At 32.1% G+C, this 22,880-nt stretch overlaps 4 protein-coding genes and 1 long non-coding RNA gene across 6 annotated transcripts; 3 read left to right on the top strand and 2 right to left on the bottom strand.

Annotated features, from left to right (window-relative positions):
- Window positions 1-5,658: 5,658 nt before the first annotated feature.
- On the top strand, window positions 5,659-6,084 carry LOC122590848 (protein FAR1-RELATED SEQUENCE 12-like). Its single transcript, XM_043763023.1, has one exon. The coding sequence runs from the start codon at window positions 5,659-5,661 to the stop codon at window positions 6,082-6,084; it is 426 nt and encodes a 141-aa protein (XP_043618958.1).
- Window positions 6,085-6,114: 30 nt separating this feature from the next.
- LOC122590846 (protein FAR1-RELATED SEQUENCE 5-like) lies at window positions 6,115-7,797 on the top strand. The gene has a single exon (XM_043763021.1). It carries the CDS (start codon window positions 6,115-6,117, stop codon window positions 7,795-7,797), a length of 1,683 nt encoding a protein of 560 aa, XP_043618956.1.
- A 648-nt stretch (window positions 7,798-8,445) lies between these two features.
- On the bottom strand, window positions 8,446-9,207 carry LOC122590545. Its single transcript, XR_006322529.1, has 2 exons — window positions 8,861-9,207; window positions 8,446-8,629 (listed from the first exon to the last, which is right to left on the bottom strand). It is a non-coding gene; the product is annotated as an uncharacterized LOC122590545 (long non-coding RNA).
- A 324-nt stretch (window positions 9,208-9,531) lies between these two features.
- On the top strand, window positions 9,532-10,911 carry LOC122590844 (mitogen-activated protein kinase kinase kinase 18-like). Its single transcript, XM_043763020.1, has one exon. The coding sequence runs from the start codon at window positions 9,565-9,567 to the stop codon at window positions 10,909-10,911; it is 1,347 nt and encodes a 448-aa protein (XP_043618955.1). The 5' UTR covers window positions 9,532-9,564.
- An 8,063-nt stretch (window positions 10,912-18,974) lies between these two features.
- On the bottom strand, window positions 18,975-22,280 carry LOC122593793 (probable WRKY transcription factor 31). 2 transcript variants are annotated; one of them, XM_043766241.1, is made up of 6 exons: window positions 22,041-22,280; window positions 21,830-21,919; window positions 21,380-21,529; window positions 20,879-21,115; window positions 20,282-20,395; window positions 18,975-19,710 (listed from the first exon to the last, which is right to left on the bottom strand). In XM_043766241.1, exons 1-6 carry the CDS (start codon window positions 22,263-22,265, stop codon window positions 19,090-19,092), a joined length of 1,437 nt encoding a protein of 478 aa, XP_043622176.1. In that variant the 5' UTR covers window positions 22,266-22,280; the 3' UTR covers window positions 18,975-19,089. The 2 variants fall into 2 exon arrangements, with proteins under 2 accessions (XP_043622176.1, XP_043622178.1); XM_043766243.1 differs by lacking the exon at window positions 21,830-21,919.
- Window positions 22,281-22,880: the final 600 nt, after the last annotated feature.

Below are 22,880 nucleotides of genomic sequence, written 5' to 3'. Positions count from 1 at the left end.
TTATAGAAGCAGTTTAAATAATGTAATTCAAAGTAAATGGGGGGTTGTGACCGTATTGTCACGTTGCTTTTAAAAGTTAGTTTGCAGAAATGAAATTATGTTAGTAATTCCGAGGAATTAATCGAAGAGATTTTTGTTTGAAACAAGAATATAAAAGGCACTCACTTGGAATAGCTCGCATGTTAATCAAACTGTCACAATATCACTCGCAATGTTGAACGACATAAAAGGTAATCAAGATGAATTCTCGTTATACTCAAATCTTTCATTGCAAAAAATATAGTTATCACTCTCGTGAATAATTTCTACTCTAAACAATGAACCATTAAGAACTTGAGTTGAGTTTATGATTTAATCTTGAAAAGCTTTCTCTTGAACAACTTTATTCGCATAATCAGATCTCTCTATCATAGACATTTACACACTCAAAATGAATTTAATTATTTAAATCTCTATCGCTAGATTCTCTCGAACTCCAACGACCTTTGATTAATTAAAGACTGATTAATCATTTCATAAACCAATTGACAATCACATAGATCCCCTCAAACTTCTAAAAACAATTATCAATTAATCTATATAAAAGATAAAAACAATTTATAAACTCGAATAAATAGGATCTTCGATTAAACATAGAAATCATGTTCAACAATTGCAAGTAACATCAAACAATCCTATGACATGTTCACTACCCAAGTAGGTGCAAAGAAATTTAGCCACTCTTAATAACCAAGAAAGCACAAATACGATTAAACGAAATCATATTGTACCGACAATCCTGCTCAATTCGACAAGCAATAATGAATCTTTGGAAACAAATTGATATTCTTGAACACATGGATGACAGGAGTCGACCTACAAAAGCCTCCAATTTGTTTTTGGTGTTTCTAGGGATTTTAGGTGCTAAAAAGTGTTCTATACCCGACCATAAGCAATAAAAGAAACTAAATATATGAATTCAACATCTAATGACCGTTACACGGGCTAACTGACAGATCTGTGCAACTTTAGTCCTTCCGTCTAACGCCCGTTAATTGCATGCTTCTAACTACTGCTAAGACTTATGTAATTGCCATTACAATAGCCATGTAATCCCCTTGATCTTTTTAACGGCCATTAACGATATGTAATGGGAGTTTGGCTTTGACATTTCTATTTTCTTCATCTTAATTAGCATCTTCGAAATTCATCCAGAAGCATCCACAAGCGCAAATTATACCATATTTAGCCATTTTCTTCCATAAAACTTGTTATGGACTTGAAACCACTCGTACATACCATAAAATATAAGTACGAATGACTATAAAATATAACATGAATGGCCTAAAACAATGTGGGAAACATGTATATATTAAGTCACATCAACCTTCAATAGAGCCCATTCATTCCAATCAAAAGTTTCTGGGTATAGCCAGACCAAGCACTTTGAGATAACTGATTATTTAACCGAGTAATGAGAGTTCCTTTCAGTCTTTCACTACCATTCTGTTACCACCGGTTGTTAGTGAATTCTACGTTTCTTAGCTTTGACGTGAGGCTGTTAATTTTGTTGTACTTCTATTTGGGAATTAAGCAGGAGATATCGATCGACCAAATGACCAATTCATGCATCGACTATGGTTAAAATTCAAACAAACTAGACTAACTTAATTAACATAGACTATTGTTCTGATATAATAGACAATTAATTAAATTGAGACAAAGGGAATAGTATCTTAACATTATAGCTTTGTAATTATATTCATGCATCGACTATTGTTAATGTTCAAACAAAATGAACATACCTTTAATATAACTAACCAACCGTATTTTCTACTGGCACTAAATTATAAGTTGTATCTTTTTCTTAATGATCCAACCTGCTCATGCGTTGTAGATTGGACCATTTGATTTGAATGTTATGATTGGACCATTTAACCCAACAAACTAAAGATATTATTCAGCTCAAAGGTCGATCTAGCTAATTTTCCCCCCTCCTAAGTCCTAGCTAGTCTTACTTTTTAATAATTTTTTTTAATTTCATTTTACATTTGACATCATTCCTTCATTTTCTTTTGGTTTCACGAGAGTAAATACTCGCGCGTTGCGGCAGTAAAATGGTGGGATGATAGGTCATAAAGTGTGATAGCCAGAAGCCTTAACCATACGGGTTCCGCCCTCGGATTTAAAAATCCGTCAAAAGTATATCGAATGACATCTCTAATGAAAGAGCATGAAATTTTAAGAACACCCATATAATTTTTACAATTTATCGATGTACAATTTGTGGGATAAAATTTTTTGAATGAATTGGATGAGTAAATGATTTATGGAAGAGAGAAAAAAGATGATTGGTTGAGATTTGAATAAAGAGAAATGATGTTTGTTAATATAGAATTGATAAAAAGGACATTTTAAGAAAGTAAATATTGAAATTTAAAATTTTAGATAGGGAAATCCGCTTTATAATATAGTATAAATGAATGCCTTAGGTTGCATTTTATAGATTCCTAATTAAATTAACAAGAACTTAAATAGTTTATCTTTATAATCTTCAAATGTGGAATCTTTCTGACAAACTTTACAAATGAAATTTTAATCTACATATTGTCTTGAATATGCTCTTCGTAATTCTTTAATCTATCTTTAGAGCATTTTTGTTAATATTTCATTACTATCCTCTTAACAAAAATATTTAGAGTCACATGATATATCGGCTTTGGTTACTTGGCATTAATTGCTCCAGCATTATAATTTCACATGGAAGATTTTGTGTGATGTCAATAACGTGTTTTTGGCATCTCGATATACTATAAGTTCTAAAAAAGCCTATAACAAATAAATATTCTTTTATAAAAACTAATGTCCTCATATCTATCTATATCTATATTTCTATATTTCCTTAGTAAAGTAAAAATCTCATTTTTATTTTAGGTAATTCTATATTTAAATTACTATAATTGCCCTTGACTTTTTATGTTTATCCTTTAATGAATTATTTACACTTTAAACTATTATTTTAATAATTAATACTTTAAACCTTTATCTTCTAAAAATTTCCAATATCACAATTACACCAACTTACACCACTTGACACCGTCACCACCACCAATAGTACCATCATCGACACCACTAGACCGTCTTCCCCACCACCGACGTCGCATTACGCGGGTACCATGCTCGTACCCTAAAAATAAAAGAGCTAATATTATGATGGAACAAATTAAAAAGAAGAGGAATATAACACATGACAGCTGACCGCTACCACTTATATGATATTTATTTCTATAAAAAAAAACAGGATTTTGCTAATAATTTGCAGAAAAAAAATATATACGAGTAATTCTTGTAACTATAAAAAGCGTCTTCTTGATTTTAATGACAAAAATTCGCAAGCCCCTTCAAAGTTATAATGTGAACAATATTCATATCCGCGTGACAACGGTCACAAATTCACTTTCTTCTTTTTTTAATTACACATAAATATACAAAATACAAGATTTTAGAGCAAAATGTACAACACTTTGAAAATATGATCTGAATATATATTTAATTTGGTTATTTAGAAAGACAATATTATATGTAATTGCCCAATAAAAGATTATAGTTAAGTTTCAATGTACAACATTATAGTGTATTCCGGTCAAGTTTGCTTTTGATTCTTGTTGTATTTGTTTTATTTTTCTTGTAGTTGTATTTACTTATGTACTCTCTTGGTTGACTAGCGACTTGCTAGCAATCGTCATGTTAATTCAATCTTCTGCCTTAAAAAAAAACATATAGTGTCTAAATCGCATGAATGTGAAACCTTAAGTTACACAACACACTGGATAGTATCCAGTATAAAAAGTCAAAACCTACGGCATTAAATAAAAGTTAAGTTGGTTGACTATTTACAAAGGGTCAATTATCATTTTGAGTTGTGTGCTTTCATCGTTTCAAGTTATGGGAAGGTACAATATTATTTAAAACTTACTTACAATATATGTATAAAAGATTTTGAGTTTTTTTTTTTTTTCTTCTGATTATATAATACAAGTAAACCATTAACCATAAGAAAATAATGTAGTTGGACAATGTTCACAAGAAATATTGGATTTGATGCATGCACTATGTAAATATCGTAAATAAATGACTCATTATCTTTGAGTAACCAAAATAAGAAAATATTTTTATGTGTATTAACCGATTACAATATATGACATTTTCGAAAGCCAAATAGTGAAGATATTATAAGTAATTTAACAATATATGGGCGGTGATATTTATTAACTGATGATAAATATCACCAGTGTTATGCTATAAACAGGTGGTGCAGATCGACTCCATTCTTTGTTTTCAGTGTAAGGATCTTTTGGAGTACCACAAGTATGAGGATCGCAACAAGGATGGGAAACAAGTTATAAGATGGATAATTATGATCAGTTGTTGGAGTATTTGGAAAGCAAAGAACGAGATCAAGTTCGAAAATGGCAAAAGAAATGATATGAAGATTCTCCAAAACATCAAAACACTTGAGTTTTTATGGTATAGGAATAGGTCTAATCACTAAAGTATTACTGGATGATTGGTGTAAGCATAGTCACCTGATTCGCGATTCGCTCCGGTTTGAGTTCGTGATTCGGGATCGCAATTCGCGATGTCCTACGAATCTGGTTCAAAGGGGATAGACTCATTTCTGTTCGCTTCGGTTCATTTTGGTTCGGTGAATCCAAATTTAGAAATACAATTATAGATTCAGATATTATAATACTCAAAATTTCAAACATTTTCAATACTTCAAAATACAAATTACAAGTTTTTACATTTAGAAATTTAAATCAACTACATAAAATAAAACAAATACTTCAAAATTATTCAACCTTTTGTCTTAATAATTACATCTCTTTAGACATGCATTTAATGTATTTATTTGATAATTGTAAAGTTCAATTACTAGTTAAACCAAAATCTTTGAACCAAACACAATTTACCAAACCCAATTCACCACCCTCTACCAGTTCTGTGTTTTTTGTCTTTGGTTCGCGAATCGTATCGTGAATTGGATCGCCGAACAAAAAACAAAATTCGTAGAGTCTTCCGTGAATCCGGTTACTATGGGTGTAAGTTCAGTTTTGTGTAAATTTTTGTAAATATTTTTGTCAAGGTGTGTGATAATAGAAAGTTTAATTTGAATATATATATATAGGGGAAAGTGAGGGTGGTGCTGTTCAGCACCTAGCTTAGGTGAAATACTACCTAAAACGACGTCGTTTCATATTAAAAAAAAATAAAATTTCCACCCGCGTGACCTTCGACCTCCAAAAACACACTTCTCAAAAATAAACTTCCCCCAAAATCAGACTCCCTCTCCAATCGTTACCCCCAAATCTTCATGTTTCTTCCTCTTCATCCTATTGAGCAGCTTGTTTCCTCCATTTCTCCTTGAGTGATATATCTATATTGAAGAGGTTAGTATATATCTCGTTCTATCTAATAATTTTAAATAATAAAACCCTAGATTTTTCAAGTATTTATTTTATATTTTCCTTTTTGCTGTGAAAAAAAATTCTATGTTTCATGTGATTATAGTTAATTCTTTCATGGTGATTGTCTGATTAATTTACATTAAAGTATTAAGATTTTAGTAATAAGTTACAAATATAACATAATTTGTATATGTAGGAGATGCAAAACAATATGGATGTAGAAGTTCATTTAGAGAATCCGCCATTGGAATCACATTTAATTGACGAGATTGATGCAAATGGATGTTTGATAGGGTCAGAAAATGAAAGTGAGGGTGGAGAAGATATTGAAGTGGATATTGGGTCTGAAAATGATGAAGATCACAGTGTTCATGTGAATCATGAAATTACGAGAGACAAAGGTGATGATGTTAAAGGTAAGGTATTCGAAACTGCTGGTGAGGCATATGAGTTTTATAATCGTTATGCACTTTTACATGGATTTGGTATTCGTATCTACTCGACTTATAAAAATAAGATAACAAATGAGGAGTATCGTAAGAAATATGTATGCAACAAACAAGATTTTAAAGATTTAAAACGCAATACTTCTGGAGGGATGGGTTTTAAAGATTTAAAAGGTAATCCTAAGAAATGACGTAGACCTTTGAGGACAGGTTGTGAAGCAATGTTTCAGATTTCAAAAGGTAAAGATGGGAAATGGGTTGTAGATATGTTTGACAATGCACACAATCATGAGTTTACTATGAGTCCAAACAAAGTTATAAAGCATCGTTCTCATGCAAAGTTTCACAGCTCGGAAATATGCAAATCTATAATGTCTGACCTTGGAAAATCTGGATTGCGCCCATGTCAAATAAAGAAGGTCGTGAATAATTTTAAAACTCCTTCTGAGAATGATGTTACATCAAAACAATGTGCCGATATCTTAGCTGAACAACGGAAACATCATAAAGGTAAGGAGTTTTTTGGTGTCATCAAGCATTTCCAAGAAAAACTACTTAAAGATCGTAACTTTTACTTTTCGGTGGATTTGTTTGATGATGGCTCACCTAGAAATATCTTTTGGGCTGATGGTAGGTCAAGGGATTCATATATAAAGTTTTCCGATGTTGTTGTCTTTGATGTGACTTATAAAACCAACAGATTTGAGATGCCCTTTGCACCATTTATTGGGGTAAATCATCATTATCAATCAATAATTTTTGGTGGCGCATTGTTGGAAAATGAGAAGCAGGAAACCTTTGAGTCATTATTTAATCGTTTCTTAGAGTGCATGTTTGTCAAACCCCCGTCTGCCATAATTACTGATCAAGACAAAGCTATTTGCAATGCGGTACAGAACATATTTCCAAATACTCGACATCATTACTGTTCATGGCATATGAAGAAACATGAATTGGAACATCTTCCTTTTCTTAAATCGCGTTACAATGGCCTTCATGAATTGTGCTGCGAATGGGTAAAGAGTACTACAGTTGAGGAGTTTGAAACTCGATGGGAGGTTATAAATGGTCAATATAACTTTGAAAGAAACTGTTGGATAATGGAGTTGTATCAAAAGCGTCAGCTTTGGGCTAAAGTGTTTCTAAAAGACTGTTTCTTTGCTGGCATGACAACAAGTGGGAGAAGTGAAAGCATCCACTCTTTTTTTTTTGATGATTTTGTTAATTCAAAGACGATGTTGAATGAGTTTGTAGTCCAGTTTGATAAAGCTGTTGAGGCTCGAAGGAAGGCTGAGGAAGATGCAGACTTCAAGACAATTGATACAAAGCCATCTCTTTACTCTGTTAATCCAATTGAAGCTAAAGCCGGTAAGCGTTATACTATAAAGATGTTTGAGGTTTTTCAAAAAGAATGGATAGAAGCTACGAATAATTTAAGTCACGAGACTATAACCAAGACTTCAAGAGAGATACAATATAAGGTTGGACAAGTGGATGTGGAGAAAAGATATTGGAGAAATGTAAATTTTTGCCTCTCAGATAAGCTAGATGTTACGTGCTCATGTGCTAAATTTGAAACATACGGGATATTATGCAAGCATATTTTATATGTGATGAAGAAGAATAATGTTGAATCCCTTCCAGATCATTATATTCTACCTAGGTGGACACTCGACCCAAGGTACAAAGTGGATCAGGTGGAACTTCAAGATATACAAAGTGAAGATGTCGTTAGTTCCTTAATTTTGTGGTGTCTCCAGTCAAAATTTACCAAAGCAATTGAACAAGCAAAAGACTCTCCTACTGAGATTAAGAAGCTAGAGGCTATCTTGGTGAAGTTTTTAGAAGAGCAGATGATTCGAGTTAAGCATACTGAGTCAAAAAAAAGGATCACGAGATTCTAATGTGGTAACTTCGCAAGTGGATATGATGCCCCAAATGTCTGTTCGGGATCCTCTGGTCGTTACTACTAAAGGTCGTCCTAAAGCTACTAACAGAATCAAGTCATCCCTAGAGGCACCCAAAAAGAAAAAAACAGTGTTCTAATTGTAAGAAATTTGGTCACTACCGCACTGGGTGTCCACAAAAGAAGGTAATGTTATAACTAATTTTTTTTCACCCATTTATTATTCATGTAGTTAATCCAATGCGCTTAGATTTTTTTACCAGGTGGATGATACTTCGCATATACTTTAGCAAACAAGAAATTAAGACGGTCAGTGAGGAATGGAACAACGTTCGAGTCATGATTTTCAAGTTAGAGTGGTGTAGTTTGTTTACAAGTCTATTGGTCTACATAGACTTCAAGATGTTAGCTTTTGATATTTAAGTTAGCTTTTGTTATGTAACCAGTTGTGTAACTATATTTGCTAAAGCTACCATGTTATTTATGTACTAGTCTTTTGTTCAAATGAAACAACCTAGTTTCTTTTTTTTGTTAATGATTAAGTTGTTATGATGATTAATTGTAGTCCAAATTTTCGATGAGCTGATTTGCTTATATATCCAAGTTGTACAAGTGTGTCTTGACAAAGTGTTTTATAGGCAAAAAGTAATGAATAATCTCTATTATTGAAAAAATTGAAGTACATAAGTGTTTATTACATTGCTAAGTTGAGCTAGTTAACTAATAATGTCTTGAAATTCAGCCGAACTAATGCCTCCTTCTATTTCTCATTCATGTCCATCTTCTTTGTCATCGTCATTAACTTCATTGATCTCATCCAACAATGGGGTCTGGCAAGTACATAGCAATTAATTAAAAAAAAAATTCACTCAGACATTTAATCGAGCACTTGATGTGCATGTTAAAAATAAATTAGAAAACACTCATGTAAAGATTTCTCCATCCCATAATATAAAAATCTCATCAAACAATCACAACTATATGTTCAATTAACATTTCAACGATGAATCAAGCTTTAATTAAAAATAATTTCAATGTCATTATATATATAAAAAAGTTACCTGATATCTTTTCAATATAATCAACCTACAGATTGAAAAAGATGATTAAGAGAGGTCGATGATGGGAGAAGATTAGAAGAAGATGGAGAAAAATTATGGATTAAGAGAATGAGTTTGAAGAGTACAGGTGGATTCAATGAGAACTGAGAAGATGGAAGAAGAGGCAAAACAATAAAGTGGGTGGAAATTTTTATTTTTTTTTTTTAATATGAAACGACGTCGTTTTAGATAGTATTTCACCTAAGCTAGGTGCTGAACAGCACCACCCTCACTTTCCCCATATATATATATATATGGGCGGTGAAAATGGGAAACCAGCCGGCGCCGCAAAGTAAAATATCGACTTAATTGCCACAAAACATAGGAACAGTGAAAAAATAAGGAGCGCGTTGATATCGCAATCACGCCACATGCTCACGTGTTCTCATGTGATTGGCTTTATTTGAAGCTAAGCTAACGCCGCCCATCGTCGGCTAAACACTCTCCTTTCGCCACGTGGTCCAATTACAACTACCCCATTCTTTCCTTTCACATTTAATCAGTAATAACTTTTTACATTATAAAACAACTTTATATTATATTACTTTATACTCTATATCATATGTTTTGTACATATATAAATAAGTCACCCCATTAGGCCATCACTAATCATACCACACATTTTTCAAAATTCCTTCACTTATATCATCAGAATATCTCTCAAGATGAACTACAAAAAAGGTCCGATCATCGGCCGTGGCTCGACCGCGACCGTCTCGCTAGCCACCACGGTCACCGGGGACCTTGTCGCGGTCAAGTCGACCGAGTTTTCTAACTCACACTTCTTACAAAAAGAGCAACAACTTCTATCAAAATTAAGTTCACCACATGTAATAAAATACATCGGGTCTAATATCGATTATACAATCGATAACAACCCGATGTATAACTTGGTAATGGAGTATGCAAATGGTGGGAGCCTTTTAGATGTGATCAAAAGTGGAGGAGGATGTGTTGATGAGTGTTTGATAAAATCTTATACTTATCAAATACTACTTGGTTTGGATTATATTCATTCCAATAATTTAGTACATTGTGACATTAAATGTTCCAATATTTTGGTTTGTGACAAGAATGTTGTCAAAATTGGTGATTTTGGTTGTGCCAAATATGTTGGAGAACACACATCCTCTGTATTTTCGGGTACTCCGGTTTTTATGGCTCCTGAAGTGGCACGAGGAGAAGAGCAAATGTTTGGGGCTGATGTTTGGGCAGTTGGGTGTGCGGTTGTTGAAATGGCAACGGGTTGTAACCCGTGGCCCGAGTTAAATAACCCGGTTTCTGCTCTGTATAGAATCGGGTATTCGGATGATATACCTTTTTTCCCAATGTGGTTATCGTTTGAATGTCAAGATTTCTTGAAGAAATGTTTGCAAAGAAAAGTTGAAGAAAGATGGACTGTGAAAGAGCTTTTGGAACACCCTTTTGTTAGCTCTAAATCTTGTTTTGAAAAGATTGAAAATTTTTCGAAAAATAATTCTCCAGTTAGTAACTTGGATCAAGGATTTTGGGATTCTTTGGAAGAGACGGATTCTTCACCGGTGATGACCCGGTTACTGAATTTCTCTGGCGGGTCTCATTTGGAGAGGATAAGGCAATTGGTAGAAGGAAGTACTTCATCTTTGTCAAAATGGAGTGATGAAGAAGATTGGATCACAGTCAGAATGAACCATATCGATGAAATTTCAAAGATTTCGGAACAAGTTCTAGACACAAATGTAGATTTGGAAGATGTTGATAGTGAGCCAACTTATTCAGACTTGTTTTTGGTTTCAGAATTTGATGTTTTAGAAGAGATGTCAAATTCTTTTCAAATGATGTTAGGATCTGATTTAGTTGAAACTAGTAGTAGTGCAAGTGTTACTGTTTCAAGATTTATTGATTGTAATGTTAAGAACATGAATAATGATAATTGTTTGCCAATTGATTCAATTATAAGATGTTTTTGCCGTATTTTCTCCTTCACATTTTCTTATTTTCTGATCAACTCATGTAGGCCACTAGTACTATGAATTAGTAAATATTTTACATCCTAAGTGAGATTATTTTATATCACCCAATTATTAAATACTAATCTAATACATATTGTTTCTGTTTTCTAATAGAAAAAGTGTTGTGGACAGCATCTTCCACATTAACAAACCTTAATTAGACGGCTGATAAACAAAAGATAGATGTGTAAAACAATTATTCCATGCTCATCATTTTAATCTTTTTTACATTATTTTATTTGTTAAATGACAATTAACTGGAATGAAAACTAGTGGTAGTAGATATTTTTTGCTGTAAAAATGCCAAAGAAGAGGTTGAAGATGAAAAGTAAATAGTTGACTTTCATGATTGGATTGATTAAAATAGTGGTTGACCTTATCAATATGAACCCACTTTGCAATTTGCATACATGAACCTCATTGTGTGAACACCAAAGACTTCAACTTCCAAAAGTACACCAAATATCATGCTTGTTGCAAGTTGACTTTCTCTAAACAAATCCAATCATTTTGATACAATTAGTATTATTTCAAACAATTATTTCAATATTGTTGGCAATAAACCCACAAAGAAGAATGAGAAGTTGGGCATAAAGAATGGTTGCTTTTTCTAATGAATCAAAAACAGAAAACTGGAATTAGGTAAAAAGGATAAAAGATACGAGGTCAATGGGTTAGAGTTCATCTTGGCATGTAGCTCACTTTTGAGTTTTGAATTCCAAAGACAACTTGACTTTCATTGCACAAAGTCTTGAAAATCATATATGATAATATAAAAATAATTGCCAACTTGGGTTTACATACAAACTTCAAATAATTGTTGCAATTTAAGATCATATCTACCTAACAATAGAATATGCTCTATCCTTCTCAACTTGGAATTTAGTGTTTGGTGGGAAGCCTGTTATGTACATACATAGAAGATAGATAAATTTCTCTAAAAAAGCTTTTTTTTTTCTTTCTTTCTACCTAACCATGTTTGAGTATACGTTAGGGGCAAGGGTGTAGTCGACTTGTTTTATCGGCAAAAACCATCGGCTAACATCGACACATTGACAACCCTATAGCACATGCATCGGCTAGTTTTAGCTATATATATCGACATGTTTTTGCCAATCCTTGTGAACGTTGGGAGCGTGTACTTGTGACCGTTTTTTTTTGTTCTAGTGGCAATCTTTCGAAATCACCGGAAACCTAACCGGAAAATTTACGGGTTTTTCGATTTTGAGGCTAGATGTTTTTCTTGGCTTCTATTGCCGGAATACGTGCCGATAAAACTTGCCGATGCTCCTAACGTTATATATCACCCTTTTCGGTAAGATCGGAAACCCCTTTTTGGGGTTTCCGGTGGTTTCCGGCCAGAAACGTTCACTTTTAACGGCCAAAACTTTGTTTGGCTTGTGCAAGGGTGTACTTGGCTATTTGACTACTTGTTGTTCGGTTTTCTGGCAACCCCTTTTTTTGGGTTTCCGGTTTAATCGATAGTGTTTCCTATTGCTTTGTTGGATCGGTTTTCAGACGAGCCATTTCTTGGGTTTTTCGGTTAATTGCTGTTGCCTACAGCGGCTGCTTACGGCGGTTGTGGTTTCCGACGAGCCCTTTCTTGGGTTTATGGTTACTGCTGTTGCTACTTACGACGGTTTGTTTTCTGGCGAAAACTTTCTTGGGTTTTCCGGTTAAACTGCTGCTGCTTATACGTGTGTGTGTATATGTATATATATATATATATCTTTTTACATTGCCGTTAATTGCATGTTTGTGATTAGCTTGGTAGTGTTAACTTAGCGGTAGCGTTGCCGGATTGTTTCTTGGTAGCGTTGCCGGATTTTGTTCCATTAAAGCAATAGGTAGCCAGAAAAAGTAGGTTTAGCCGATGATGGTATCGTTGAATAGTTAGGTTGTCGGTGTTACGTTAAATAGGCGATGATGATACAAATGTTTGTAAAAATGGGACTCGGATGATCTAAGGCATATCTTAGCGGGGTAAACCTCCGGGTTAGCAGCCATGGCGTTTCCGACATCTAAATTCCCGACCCCCAAATTCTGAGCCCAAGTTTATTTTATACAAAAAACGGTCACTTTTTTATTTTTCCGGCAACTTTGATTATAATTCCGGTTACCTTTGCTATATTATCAAATTGGCAAGTTTTGGCTAATTTTGTTTGTTACACCATGTGTTTTGGCTAGTTTTAGCTAGTTTTTGGCAAAACCATGTGTCGACTTTTCATTCGTCGAAAACTTGTCAAAACTTGCCAATTTGCCAAGGATTTGGCACTACACGCTTGCCCCTTAGTAACCATGCTTGTGATAGATTTTGATAATATGCATTTTAAATATAGGACAAAAGGTACCAAATACTCATGTTTTGTCCGGCAACATAGCCGGGATTTTTTAGGAAACCCTTTAGATACAATATTCAAGCAATTAGCATTTTATTTTACTAAAATGGATTATAAATATCCCATATGGATTGTAAATATCTCACACAACAACTCTTAAATCTTCGTATTGATTTGATAGTGATGGTTATGGTTTGATTAGTTATAGATATTTACTTGCCGACTAATTTCTAAAGCATTCAATAATACAACCATTTCATATGACCTATGTTTACGGTAAAAATGACGTCATGTCAACGTAAATTTACCGTTTCATATGACTTTGCCACAAATGTGCGACAGTGGAAAATTTGGAATCAAACTCACGCCATAATTTTAACATGATTGGCTTGCATTTTAGGCCAAGCAAGCAAAGCAATTAAACACCGCCCACACCCACTCAAATTCATCTCCTTTTGCCACGTGGTTCGTTCACAGCTGACACTTTTGCACTTTTTATAGATGCCACATTACACACCTTCTAAATTTTTAATCCATCGTCTTCTAAATTTACAATTTAAATTTGTATCACAAACATATAAATTATTTTGAACGATTAAGAAACTAGAACATTACCAAACTGATTTAATGATTACACTAGCTAATTAACCCGGGTTTAACCCGTACATATCAATCAAAGTTTTATAAAATTGCATTTTCGCCACCGAAGTTGTGATAGTCTAAGAGCACCCGTCTTCTCAAAATAGTATATCTTATAAGTTATAATTAGTTTATTAACTCGCATAACATGCAAATAATTAAAAATATGTTATGATAAGATTATTTAGACGATGAAACTTATAAGATAATGTATAATTTATTAGAGTTTTTTTCTAAAAAAATTAAAAAATATATATCTCTAAATTTTTTTTTTTATAAAATAACAAAAAACAAAAATGCAATAAATTTTAAGAATAAGAGTGTTTATGACATCATAAGTAAATTAAAAAAAACAAACTTAATATTAAGAAATAATTTGAATGTGACAAATAAGCAATATTTATAGAATGATGTTGTCACAACAATTTTTTTTTATTTAATATAAAGATTCTAAACTTTTTTTAAGAGAAATTTCAATTTTACATCTTCATAATTACAACTTTAGAAGTAGTTATTAAAAAAAGTTTCAAAAATAATTATGGAATACCCTGACTAGATTACATATATTTATGTACCAAAAATCTTTTAAATTGAATAACAAAAGCCTCATCCGTAACGATTGAAATAGAACCAACTAAAAAGCAAATACTCCATCCGTCCCAATTTAAATGTCACGTTGACTAACTTTGACCGTAAATAACTTTGTTTGTACTATATAGTAGTTGATGAAACTTATATGAACGAAAAGTACATTAAAAACTCAATCCATTCATATATTTTATATCAAGTGTTACATGACACAAACAAAGTTATTTACGGTCAAAGTTAGTCAAGGTAACATTTAAATTGGAACGGAGTGAGTAATAAATTACTAAATAATTTTGTAACCACTAACCATCAAACTGATTAAATAATCAAGATATTTGATACGAGTACTTTATAACAGATCGATCTCATATTCAAGTTATGAAAAAAGTTAGCAAATAATTACAGAAATACCTCAACTAAACCACATACATCCGAATCACAAATTTTCAAAATGAATATATGAAAACACCATCGTTTGTATGTGAAAATATTGTGTAACTATAAAAGGCAGTGATATGAATAACTTTTCAATTTTATCTAGCATTTGACAATTCAATTTGTCATTTAAAATATATTTTTTATATGATATATATACATATGAAGGATGAGAATATAAGGCTGTTAGGTAGCTAAGATTAGGTGTGGAACACTCACATATTGTTTTTTTAATCCATAAAAATCAGAAGGGCCATGTGATTTAATTAAAATTCAACAAATATTAAAAAATTAGTATGTGAGGGGTTACACACCTAAACTTAGGTGCCGGACAACCAGAGACGGCTCCACAATGGGGGCAGTGTGGGCAACTGCCCCCATTCCAATTTTGGTACAATGTAATTTTTTAGAGGTATATATATAGTTTTATTCCTATATAATACTCGTAACAATAAACAGAAAATACATTATACATACAAATGTCACCATCGTTGTCATCAGCCACTTCTTTGAAAGTATGTTACTTATGTTGGGAGCATTATTTTGAAATAAAATCTTCTATTGGTAAAGTAAAAATTTTCAGTTATTTTAATTTTTAACAAAGTTGAAAAAGAGAAGTTGAAGAAAGTGTTTTATTTGTTTGGGTGATTGTATCAAAATTTATCACATGCTCTAAAATTGCAAAGAACAATGTTCAAGTTAAAAATAGATATTCTCATAACTAGCACCCAGACGAAATTTTTTTAAGGGTCCATTTTTTCTAAATTCTCCGTTGAGAGTTAATTTTTGTTTAAAATATTTTTTCCCCTCAAAAATGACTCTAATAAATATAATAAGAGATTTTTAAATTTACCCCTTCATAAAAAAAATTCTGGCTCCATCCCTACAGACAACCTTATATTTACTTTTCCCTATAAATATACATCGTTATCCTTTTTTAAGATGAATAGAAAACTAGTACCCAAAAACAATGATATTCTTATAATGCAAAATATGACACCTATTAACTAAAATAAAATACTAATTTATAATTCACTCACGCAATATATAAGTGACATCGTGACAGCATCATTTATCATGCTTATCTAAACTTTAAATTATATTAGTGCTTAGATTTCACACATTTGATACTCAGCTCCCAAATAAAAAGTTTTAAAGCAAAAAAAAGATATTCACAACAATAATCGATACTTGGAATATTGGATAAACATGATACAACTTTCGTGTACCTAGCTAATAAATGTATATTATTCTTTGTACGTATGCGTGAAATCGTTGATTTAGTGGTTGCTGACCGAAAGAATAGAACATATGAGAACCTTAATTAATTTCAGTGCTATCTTTTATTCTTTTGTGTGCTTTTTATGTATAATATATACAACTTTTGTGTACCTATGTATATTCTTTTTGTTTGGTTGAATGTTATATGTGATTTACATCCATGAATGTAAGAGTAAAAATATATATTTCTTTGCGTTAGTGTTACGGGAAGAAGGTATTAGTTTTAAAGAAATATTTGACTTGAGTTGATGCTTATATAGATTATATTAAAAAAATACGTGACTTTTTGGAAGTCAACCAATCTACTTATTGGACACTCTATGTGAACATCAAGTCATCAACCAATTCAACATCCTAAAAGTTTTTCAACAAGTCAACAACCATTCTTGTTATATACTTAACCTTTTGGAGTTTTAGTACCCAAAGAAGGTGAACTGAACTCGCTGAACAGTTATTTTTCTTTCATAACTTTACTCTAGATTCGTGTAATTTTCATATAGATTTGGATATGAACCCTTATACCACAAGTTAATAATTTATATAATGAACTCACTCGTCACATATTTCGGCTTTGCCCCGAATTGCTACTTAATAGGTCGGTTTTTCAAACTTCATTTGAAGAACCAAAAACCAACAGTAAATGTTGGAAATATAAAATTTTCACCGTAGAGTCGTGGACTATGTTTTTATATATTGATTTATATGTAAAGTTGTAAACCGGGTTGGATGCATATTAAAATACTAATGGGCCATATTAGCCCATTCACACAACCGGGTTGGGCACCTAGCATATGCCGATTAGTTGATTACTCTATTAGTTGAAGCGAGAGGCCGAGAGTAAACTGAGCGATCAATCTATAACTTTTTTTTTTTTACAAGTGAATTTTACCTCAGATGCATATTAAATAGCCTTTCTTACCATACCACCTCCTTTATTGGAAAATACCGTCGAGGAGATTCTACCAAGGCTCTAACTCGAGACCTTGGAGTAAACTCCCCCGGAGCCCCACATAGCAGGTTTAGTGAAACACCCCTGGCCACTGGAGTTTAACCCTAAGTACATAAAATAAAAGAAATTCAATAGTTAAAAATTAAAAACAATATATCTTTCTTTTTTTTATTTTTTTATTTTTATGTGAACTGCAAATATCTTAACTTTAATACCTATACGGATTCATTATATAGAGGACAATTAACAACACATTTTGCTTCATATATTCAATCTATATGTTATCTATCATAAAAATATTGATTAAGAGATAAATATTAGTTTTATTACCATCAAGAAATTGTCTTATATATATTGATGAAAATATGATTCATATCATTAGAAAAAACTTTCAACTCTGTTTTAGTTTGGTTTATAATAATCTTAAATTGTTAGCGAAGGCAACAATTTAATTAAATCTTTGGCAAAATATAAAGAAGTATATGATAAGTAAATGATGATTTCTAACGAAAGAAGTTTTACATGTGTGCAATGGTAGAACGAGTAATTGTACTAAATTGAATATAAAATGAAACAAGCGAGAATTGATATTGTATAATATTGACAAAATACTCATTAATAAAGTAAATAGGTGGCGAATATGCAAGTATAAAAATTCCTAAATCTCATTATAAGATCATGAAGGCATATATTTATTAGAGATTATTTTAATGTGTTTCATTTTTATACAAATTTTTCTTTGAAAAAATGTTTTAAAAATTTCTGGACGTTACAAGTTGTTATAGAAACATAAACCACTAATTTGTATATTGGATATTATTATCCATCAGTTAGTATTCTCAATTATAATATTTAAAAGAAATTTGCCTTAGGAGTTATTGGTTTGATGACATTCAAATGTAAATATTTTAATACATGACTTTAAAAAGAAAACTAAATTATTAAAATCACACGCTTCGCTTCTTCAATTGCTCAAAGGAACAAAATGAATAATGCTTTTGTGGAACGTCTTATGGCGAGGCTTTGAGATTAAACCAATATCTTTATATCAATAACACATTGCATAATAATAATTTCTTAGAAGTTTCTATATTAAGTACAAATTAAGTTGAATCAAGTGGTTGAAGCCTGTGCATTTAGTTATTGAAGTCAAAGATTCGATTTTCATGCCTAACAGGGCTGGAGCCTGGAGGTCCTTTCCGGAAGAAGTATATCTACCATATGTAGGGGTAAGAAGATCGAACTGTATCAAAACTTAAAACCCGTGAAAACAATATTGGGGTTTTTTTTAATTATTTATCTTTTTTATCCCCATTAAAAGTTAACAGGTGTTTATCTACTTATTGGGCTTAGATTTATATTAGTCCAAAATGAATATTCTGGGCCGAAATTTACTATTAGAGGTGGCCCAAAACACAACTAAACAGCATATTTATTGGGCCTGAAGCAGTGTCTAATTTAACCAAGTTTGGATCACTGGATCAGTCATTCAGTCACAACTAAAGTATTTCATTTGGCTTTGTGCTTCATTGATATTATACATGCATGCCAAACATGACTTTGAGCTTTGGGAATGCACACAAGCATATATATATATATATATACCCCTGTCATTGAACTTTAATTATGCTGCTGCATAAATGTCATTTTTCAAAGATTCGATCACTCAAAAAACAGATATCCAATGCCATTTTTCAACAAAAAGAACAAGCAACGTACGCTTCGATATATTATTAATTCTACCCTTCAAGATAAGCCAAGAATATATTAATTTGAAGGTGCGCAACCATTTTAAATTTAAAGTATACACAAACTTGGACAATGTACATACATTTAAGATATATGGTGATATATATGATCAATATAGGGATATATTTTTAATTACTTATAGTTGCATGATTTCGATCTCAAAACAAGATACAATATCTTCCTTTTTCTTTTTCACAAAATGTACAGTCTTTGGCAACTCTAATTTCTCTCGAAATTATTATCATTATCGCTAACATTGTTACCGCCGCTGGTACTACTACTCTTATGGTTGTCATTCCCAAGAATGGAGCCAATGGCTGTTGCTAAAGCAACCATGAATTGCGGATCCGACGTGACAGCTGCCGTAGCTGCATTCATGATGAGCTCTTGGTCCGCCGACGAGCTATGGAGGTCCGAGAACTTAGTTGCATTATTGTACTCTTGACTAGGAAACTGCCCCAAAACTAATGGTCTATTGGGAAAACTGATATTATTATTATTAGGATGTGGCATGTTTGTTGAAAAAGGAAAGTAGGGTGGTTGCGGCCTTGGGAAGTGGTTTTCGGCCGGATTAGGGTTTGTGAGGTCTAATGTGATTGTAGGAAATGGAGCTGTGGATGAGAGGGTGGTGGTGAGATTCGGATGGCAAGAGGAAAGTGTGGATCCGGCGGCGAATTGGTAGTTGAGGTGATTGGCACTTGAGATGGACCCAGAGAGTAACATAGAGGCCGCGGCCGAGGTGGTGGAAGCCATTGCCATCGCGGCTTGTGGCAACGGATGGTTGTGTGTGCCTTCGTATGTCGTGGTTAAAATCGTCCTATCTTCTGCACATCTTTGTACCTAAATTGAAAAATTTTCTAATGATGAGTTTTTTCAACGGTTGTGACGGTTTATCAAAGACGTACTAGCTATATACTAGAAAAAATAGATATTTGTACTTAAAAAAAAAGGATATTAATTTGTAATAGACTTGAGTTTAGGAATTATAGCCACCATGCATGTTGAATAGTTGAAAAATAGTTAAATTTTGTTGGACTATAGAAAGTCTACAAGTTTGATCAACAGTCCACAATGTAGGCATGCATTGATTATTTGGTGATCAATTGAGGCTTTTGAACGTTTCCTTACGTGCATGCAACGATATTAATGTATACTACAAGAAAATAAATACTTATCTTTCATTTTAAGAAAAGTTTATATATACACGCCGGTTTTATTTACACACTACCAAATTATATTTAATGATATTATTGTAGATATAGTGATGTACAAAAATAGATTAATTGATACTAGTAGTATATAGTAGATAAAAAGAGATGGTTTTCTTTACGTGTATCAAATTGTAATTCTATGCTAGAAATAAGATGGAAATTAGGAAGAAGACAGTACGTAGTGATCGAATTGAACATACTTGTTTGCGGACTGGGCAACCCGCGGCCATGGTGCAACGATAATAAGCTCGAGGACATGGATTCCCTTTTGCCATCTTTTGCCCGTATTTCCTCCATTGACAACCATCTGATATCTATTTATCCACATTAAAAATTATGTATTAATTAGAACATATATCTTTCTGATGGAGGCTTTTTTTTTTCTTTTTCAAAAACAGCTTGTGCATGTACGGAGGAAGTAGAAGAAAATAAATAAATTAAATATTCAAGGTTTTAACATGAGTTTAAACAAATGAATTAAGTGTGTATTACATTATACTGGCTTATATAATTAGTATTAATGATCAAATTAGTTGTCAAAAAGATAATTTGAAAGAAAATTAATTAATTGAAAATTATATATATATAAAAAAGGTTCAGTTTAGTCCACGAATCTTAGTTTGGCAATTTTGATAGTACTAGTCAAACTGAATTGGTAGACTTCTTGCCATCTATCTTGCGTATCAAAAATTAACTATTTTATCTTGATCTTATATACCAAACAAATTATATTGTTCTTTAGGTCCACATAATCATGTATATCAATATAATGATAAGTAATGAACTGAAGAACTAACCATGGATGCTTCTGACCGAGCTCGGACTGACACACGAGCCCTTCTCATCGTTGCTTCAGCTACTCCTCGGTCGCTATCCTTTGGTGAATCGAATTTGTTAACCGGGCTATCGACACTTGAAGGCAACATCATCATATTTTTACTATCAACTACAAGCTTTGTTACGTGATTAGGATTCTTGAATTCCATAGGAACCAACAAGCTTTGTTGTGTGTCCTCTTTCACCACATTAGTCATCTAATAATCAGAAAAATAAAATAAAATAAATATAAATCTATCATAACTCATGACTCTATTACATTCCATTTATATAGAGATATATAAAGGTATTTGTATACAATAAAAATGTAGACATAATACATAAATATAAATTATGGAAGCTAGGTTTAGTTATGGATGACTAAGTTTAGTTGTTTATGTATAGTACTATAGCTTGTCTTCCATTTCGATATAAAGTATAAATGAAAAACTGTCTAAAATTAAGAATATAAATCGAATTACCTTAATATTCTCTTTGAATTCGCCGGTTACGATGGTTTCTTGGACATGCCTTTGTAGGAAAAGGTATTTTTCTTTAACTTGACTAACCATGGATCGTAAACCTTCGTTTTCTCTCTTCATCTTCTCCAATTCGGAGTGTAAACTAGCCAGCTTCAACAAGGTAATTAAGCATAGAGGATGAGCTTTGATGGTAATGTAATCTCGATATATTTATAAGATGCAAATAGGTATCATATAATGTCTGTTAACATAGACATTCTAACATATCACCGGTTGATTTCGAAGATTTTACAACAAATAAGATGAAAAGGAACTATTTATAGTTTAATGGTGCTAATAATTATCCTATTTTGAGTTTAAAACAACATTATTATATTTTCCAAACAAACCCTAATTAGCTTACATATGCATACAATGTATAAATATATCTAAATCTATATATATAAATACCTTGTGAGCAGTTTGGTTATTTGTATGTGAAGATACACCATTATTGCCATTGAAGCTAGTTCTATTTGTTGTCATGAGACTCGAACCAACCTACATAAATATATAAAATTTTCCATTTAACGAATTTTCGTACAAAACTAAACGAATTCACACAAAATCATATATATCAAAATAATAAGTATATATATGGATGTGTAAATAATTAGCTTACATTTAAGTTAAGTTGAAGTTCTTGATGAACTTCCTCATTATGTAGTACTTTCTCTTCTTTAACATTGATGTTCGATAAATCCTTGGAAGAACCCGTACTACTTCGTGAAAAGAAATCCATTTCGTCGATCATAGAAGACCTATTTTCATTTGTAGTAACCGGGAACTTGTGACCATCAAATGAATTAAGAACCATGTTATCATATCTAGCTTCCATTATCGACATATATTATGATATGAAGTTAATTTCTAATATATAAAAATGTTATCAAAAGAGAAATGAATAAAAGAGAAACAAACCACTATATATGGTAAAAGTCTATGGGTTTGAAGAGCAAAAGAGTGGACATTAAGAAGAGAGATGGAAGAAGAAGACTTGTGACCAAATGGGAAACCAAGTGAAAGCTTAATTGGAATTATGGAATAGAATCATTAAAAAAAAAAAAAAAAACTCAACAAAATGAGTAGAATGAGGTCAGACAGTGCGTCAAGGTACATGTGTCTTCTTCTCCAAGGAACTTAATTACTATACCTTAAAAACCTAGTTTAGACTAAATTAAATGTGTATGATCTCCATGACTTTTTCTATATTGAATATATATAAACATAAGTACATATAAAGAAGCTAATCGATCGATCGACATGTATAATATTTATATATTATCTTACTTTAATTACTAAGAGTATAAAGAAAATGCTGATTGAGTTGTAAAGTCTGATTTTGCTTAACATTAGCATGTAATTAAATAAATGCATAATTGGTGTACAAATATATTAATCTATTATCATGTATCTGAGTTAAGCTATCATTTGTACCAAATAAAAATCATAAGGAATTTGA

The sequence above is a fragment of the Erigeron canadensis genome, chromosome 3 (genome assembly GCF_010389155.1).
Source record: "Erigeron canadensis isolate Cc75 chromosome 3, C_canadensis_v1, whole genome shotgun sequence".
Classification (NCBI taxonomy): domain Eukaryota; kingdom Viridiplantae; phylum Streptophyta; class Magnoliopsida; order Asterales; family Asteraceae; genus Erigeron; species Erigeron canadensis.
Note: the sequence above shows the minus strand (reverse complement) of the source record. Positions and strands in the feature narration are given on the sequence as shown.

What these genes read in the sequence shown, in the direction of transcription:
- LOC122590846 (XM_043763021.1), top strand. Translation starts at nt 6,115, where the DNA reads ATGTTTCAGATTTCAAAAGGTAAAGATGGGAAATGGGTTGTAGATATG.
- LOC122590848 (XM_043763023.1), top strand. Translation starts at nt 5,659, where the DNA reads ATGGATGTAGAAGTTCATTTAGAGAATCCGCCATTGGAATCACATTTA.
- LOC122590844 (XM_043763020.1), top strand. Translation starts at nt 9,565, where the DNA reads ATGAACTACAAAAAAGGTCCGATCATCGGCCGTGGCTCGACCGCGACC.
- LOC122593793 (XM_043766241.1), bottom strand. Translation starts at nt 22,265, where the DNA reads ATGTCGATAATGGAAGCTAGATATGATAACATGGTTCTTAATTCATTT. An exon ending in AATTCAAAGAGAATATTAAG is followed by an intron (nt 21,116 to 21,379) that starts GTAATTCGATTT and finishes TCTGATTATTAG; the next exon opens with ATGACTAATGTGGTGAAAGA. An exon ending in CTCGGTCAGAAGCATCCATG is followed by an intron (nt 20,396 to 20,878) that starts GTTAGTTCTTCA and finishes GTGGATAAATAG; the next exon opens with ATATCAGATGGTTGTCAATG.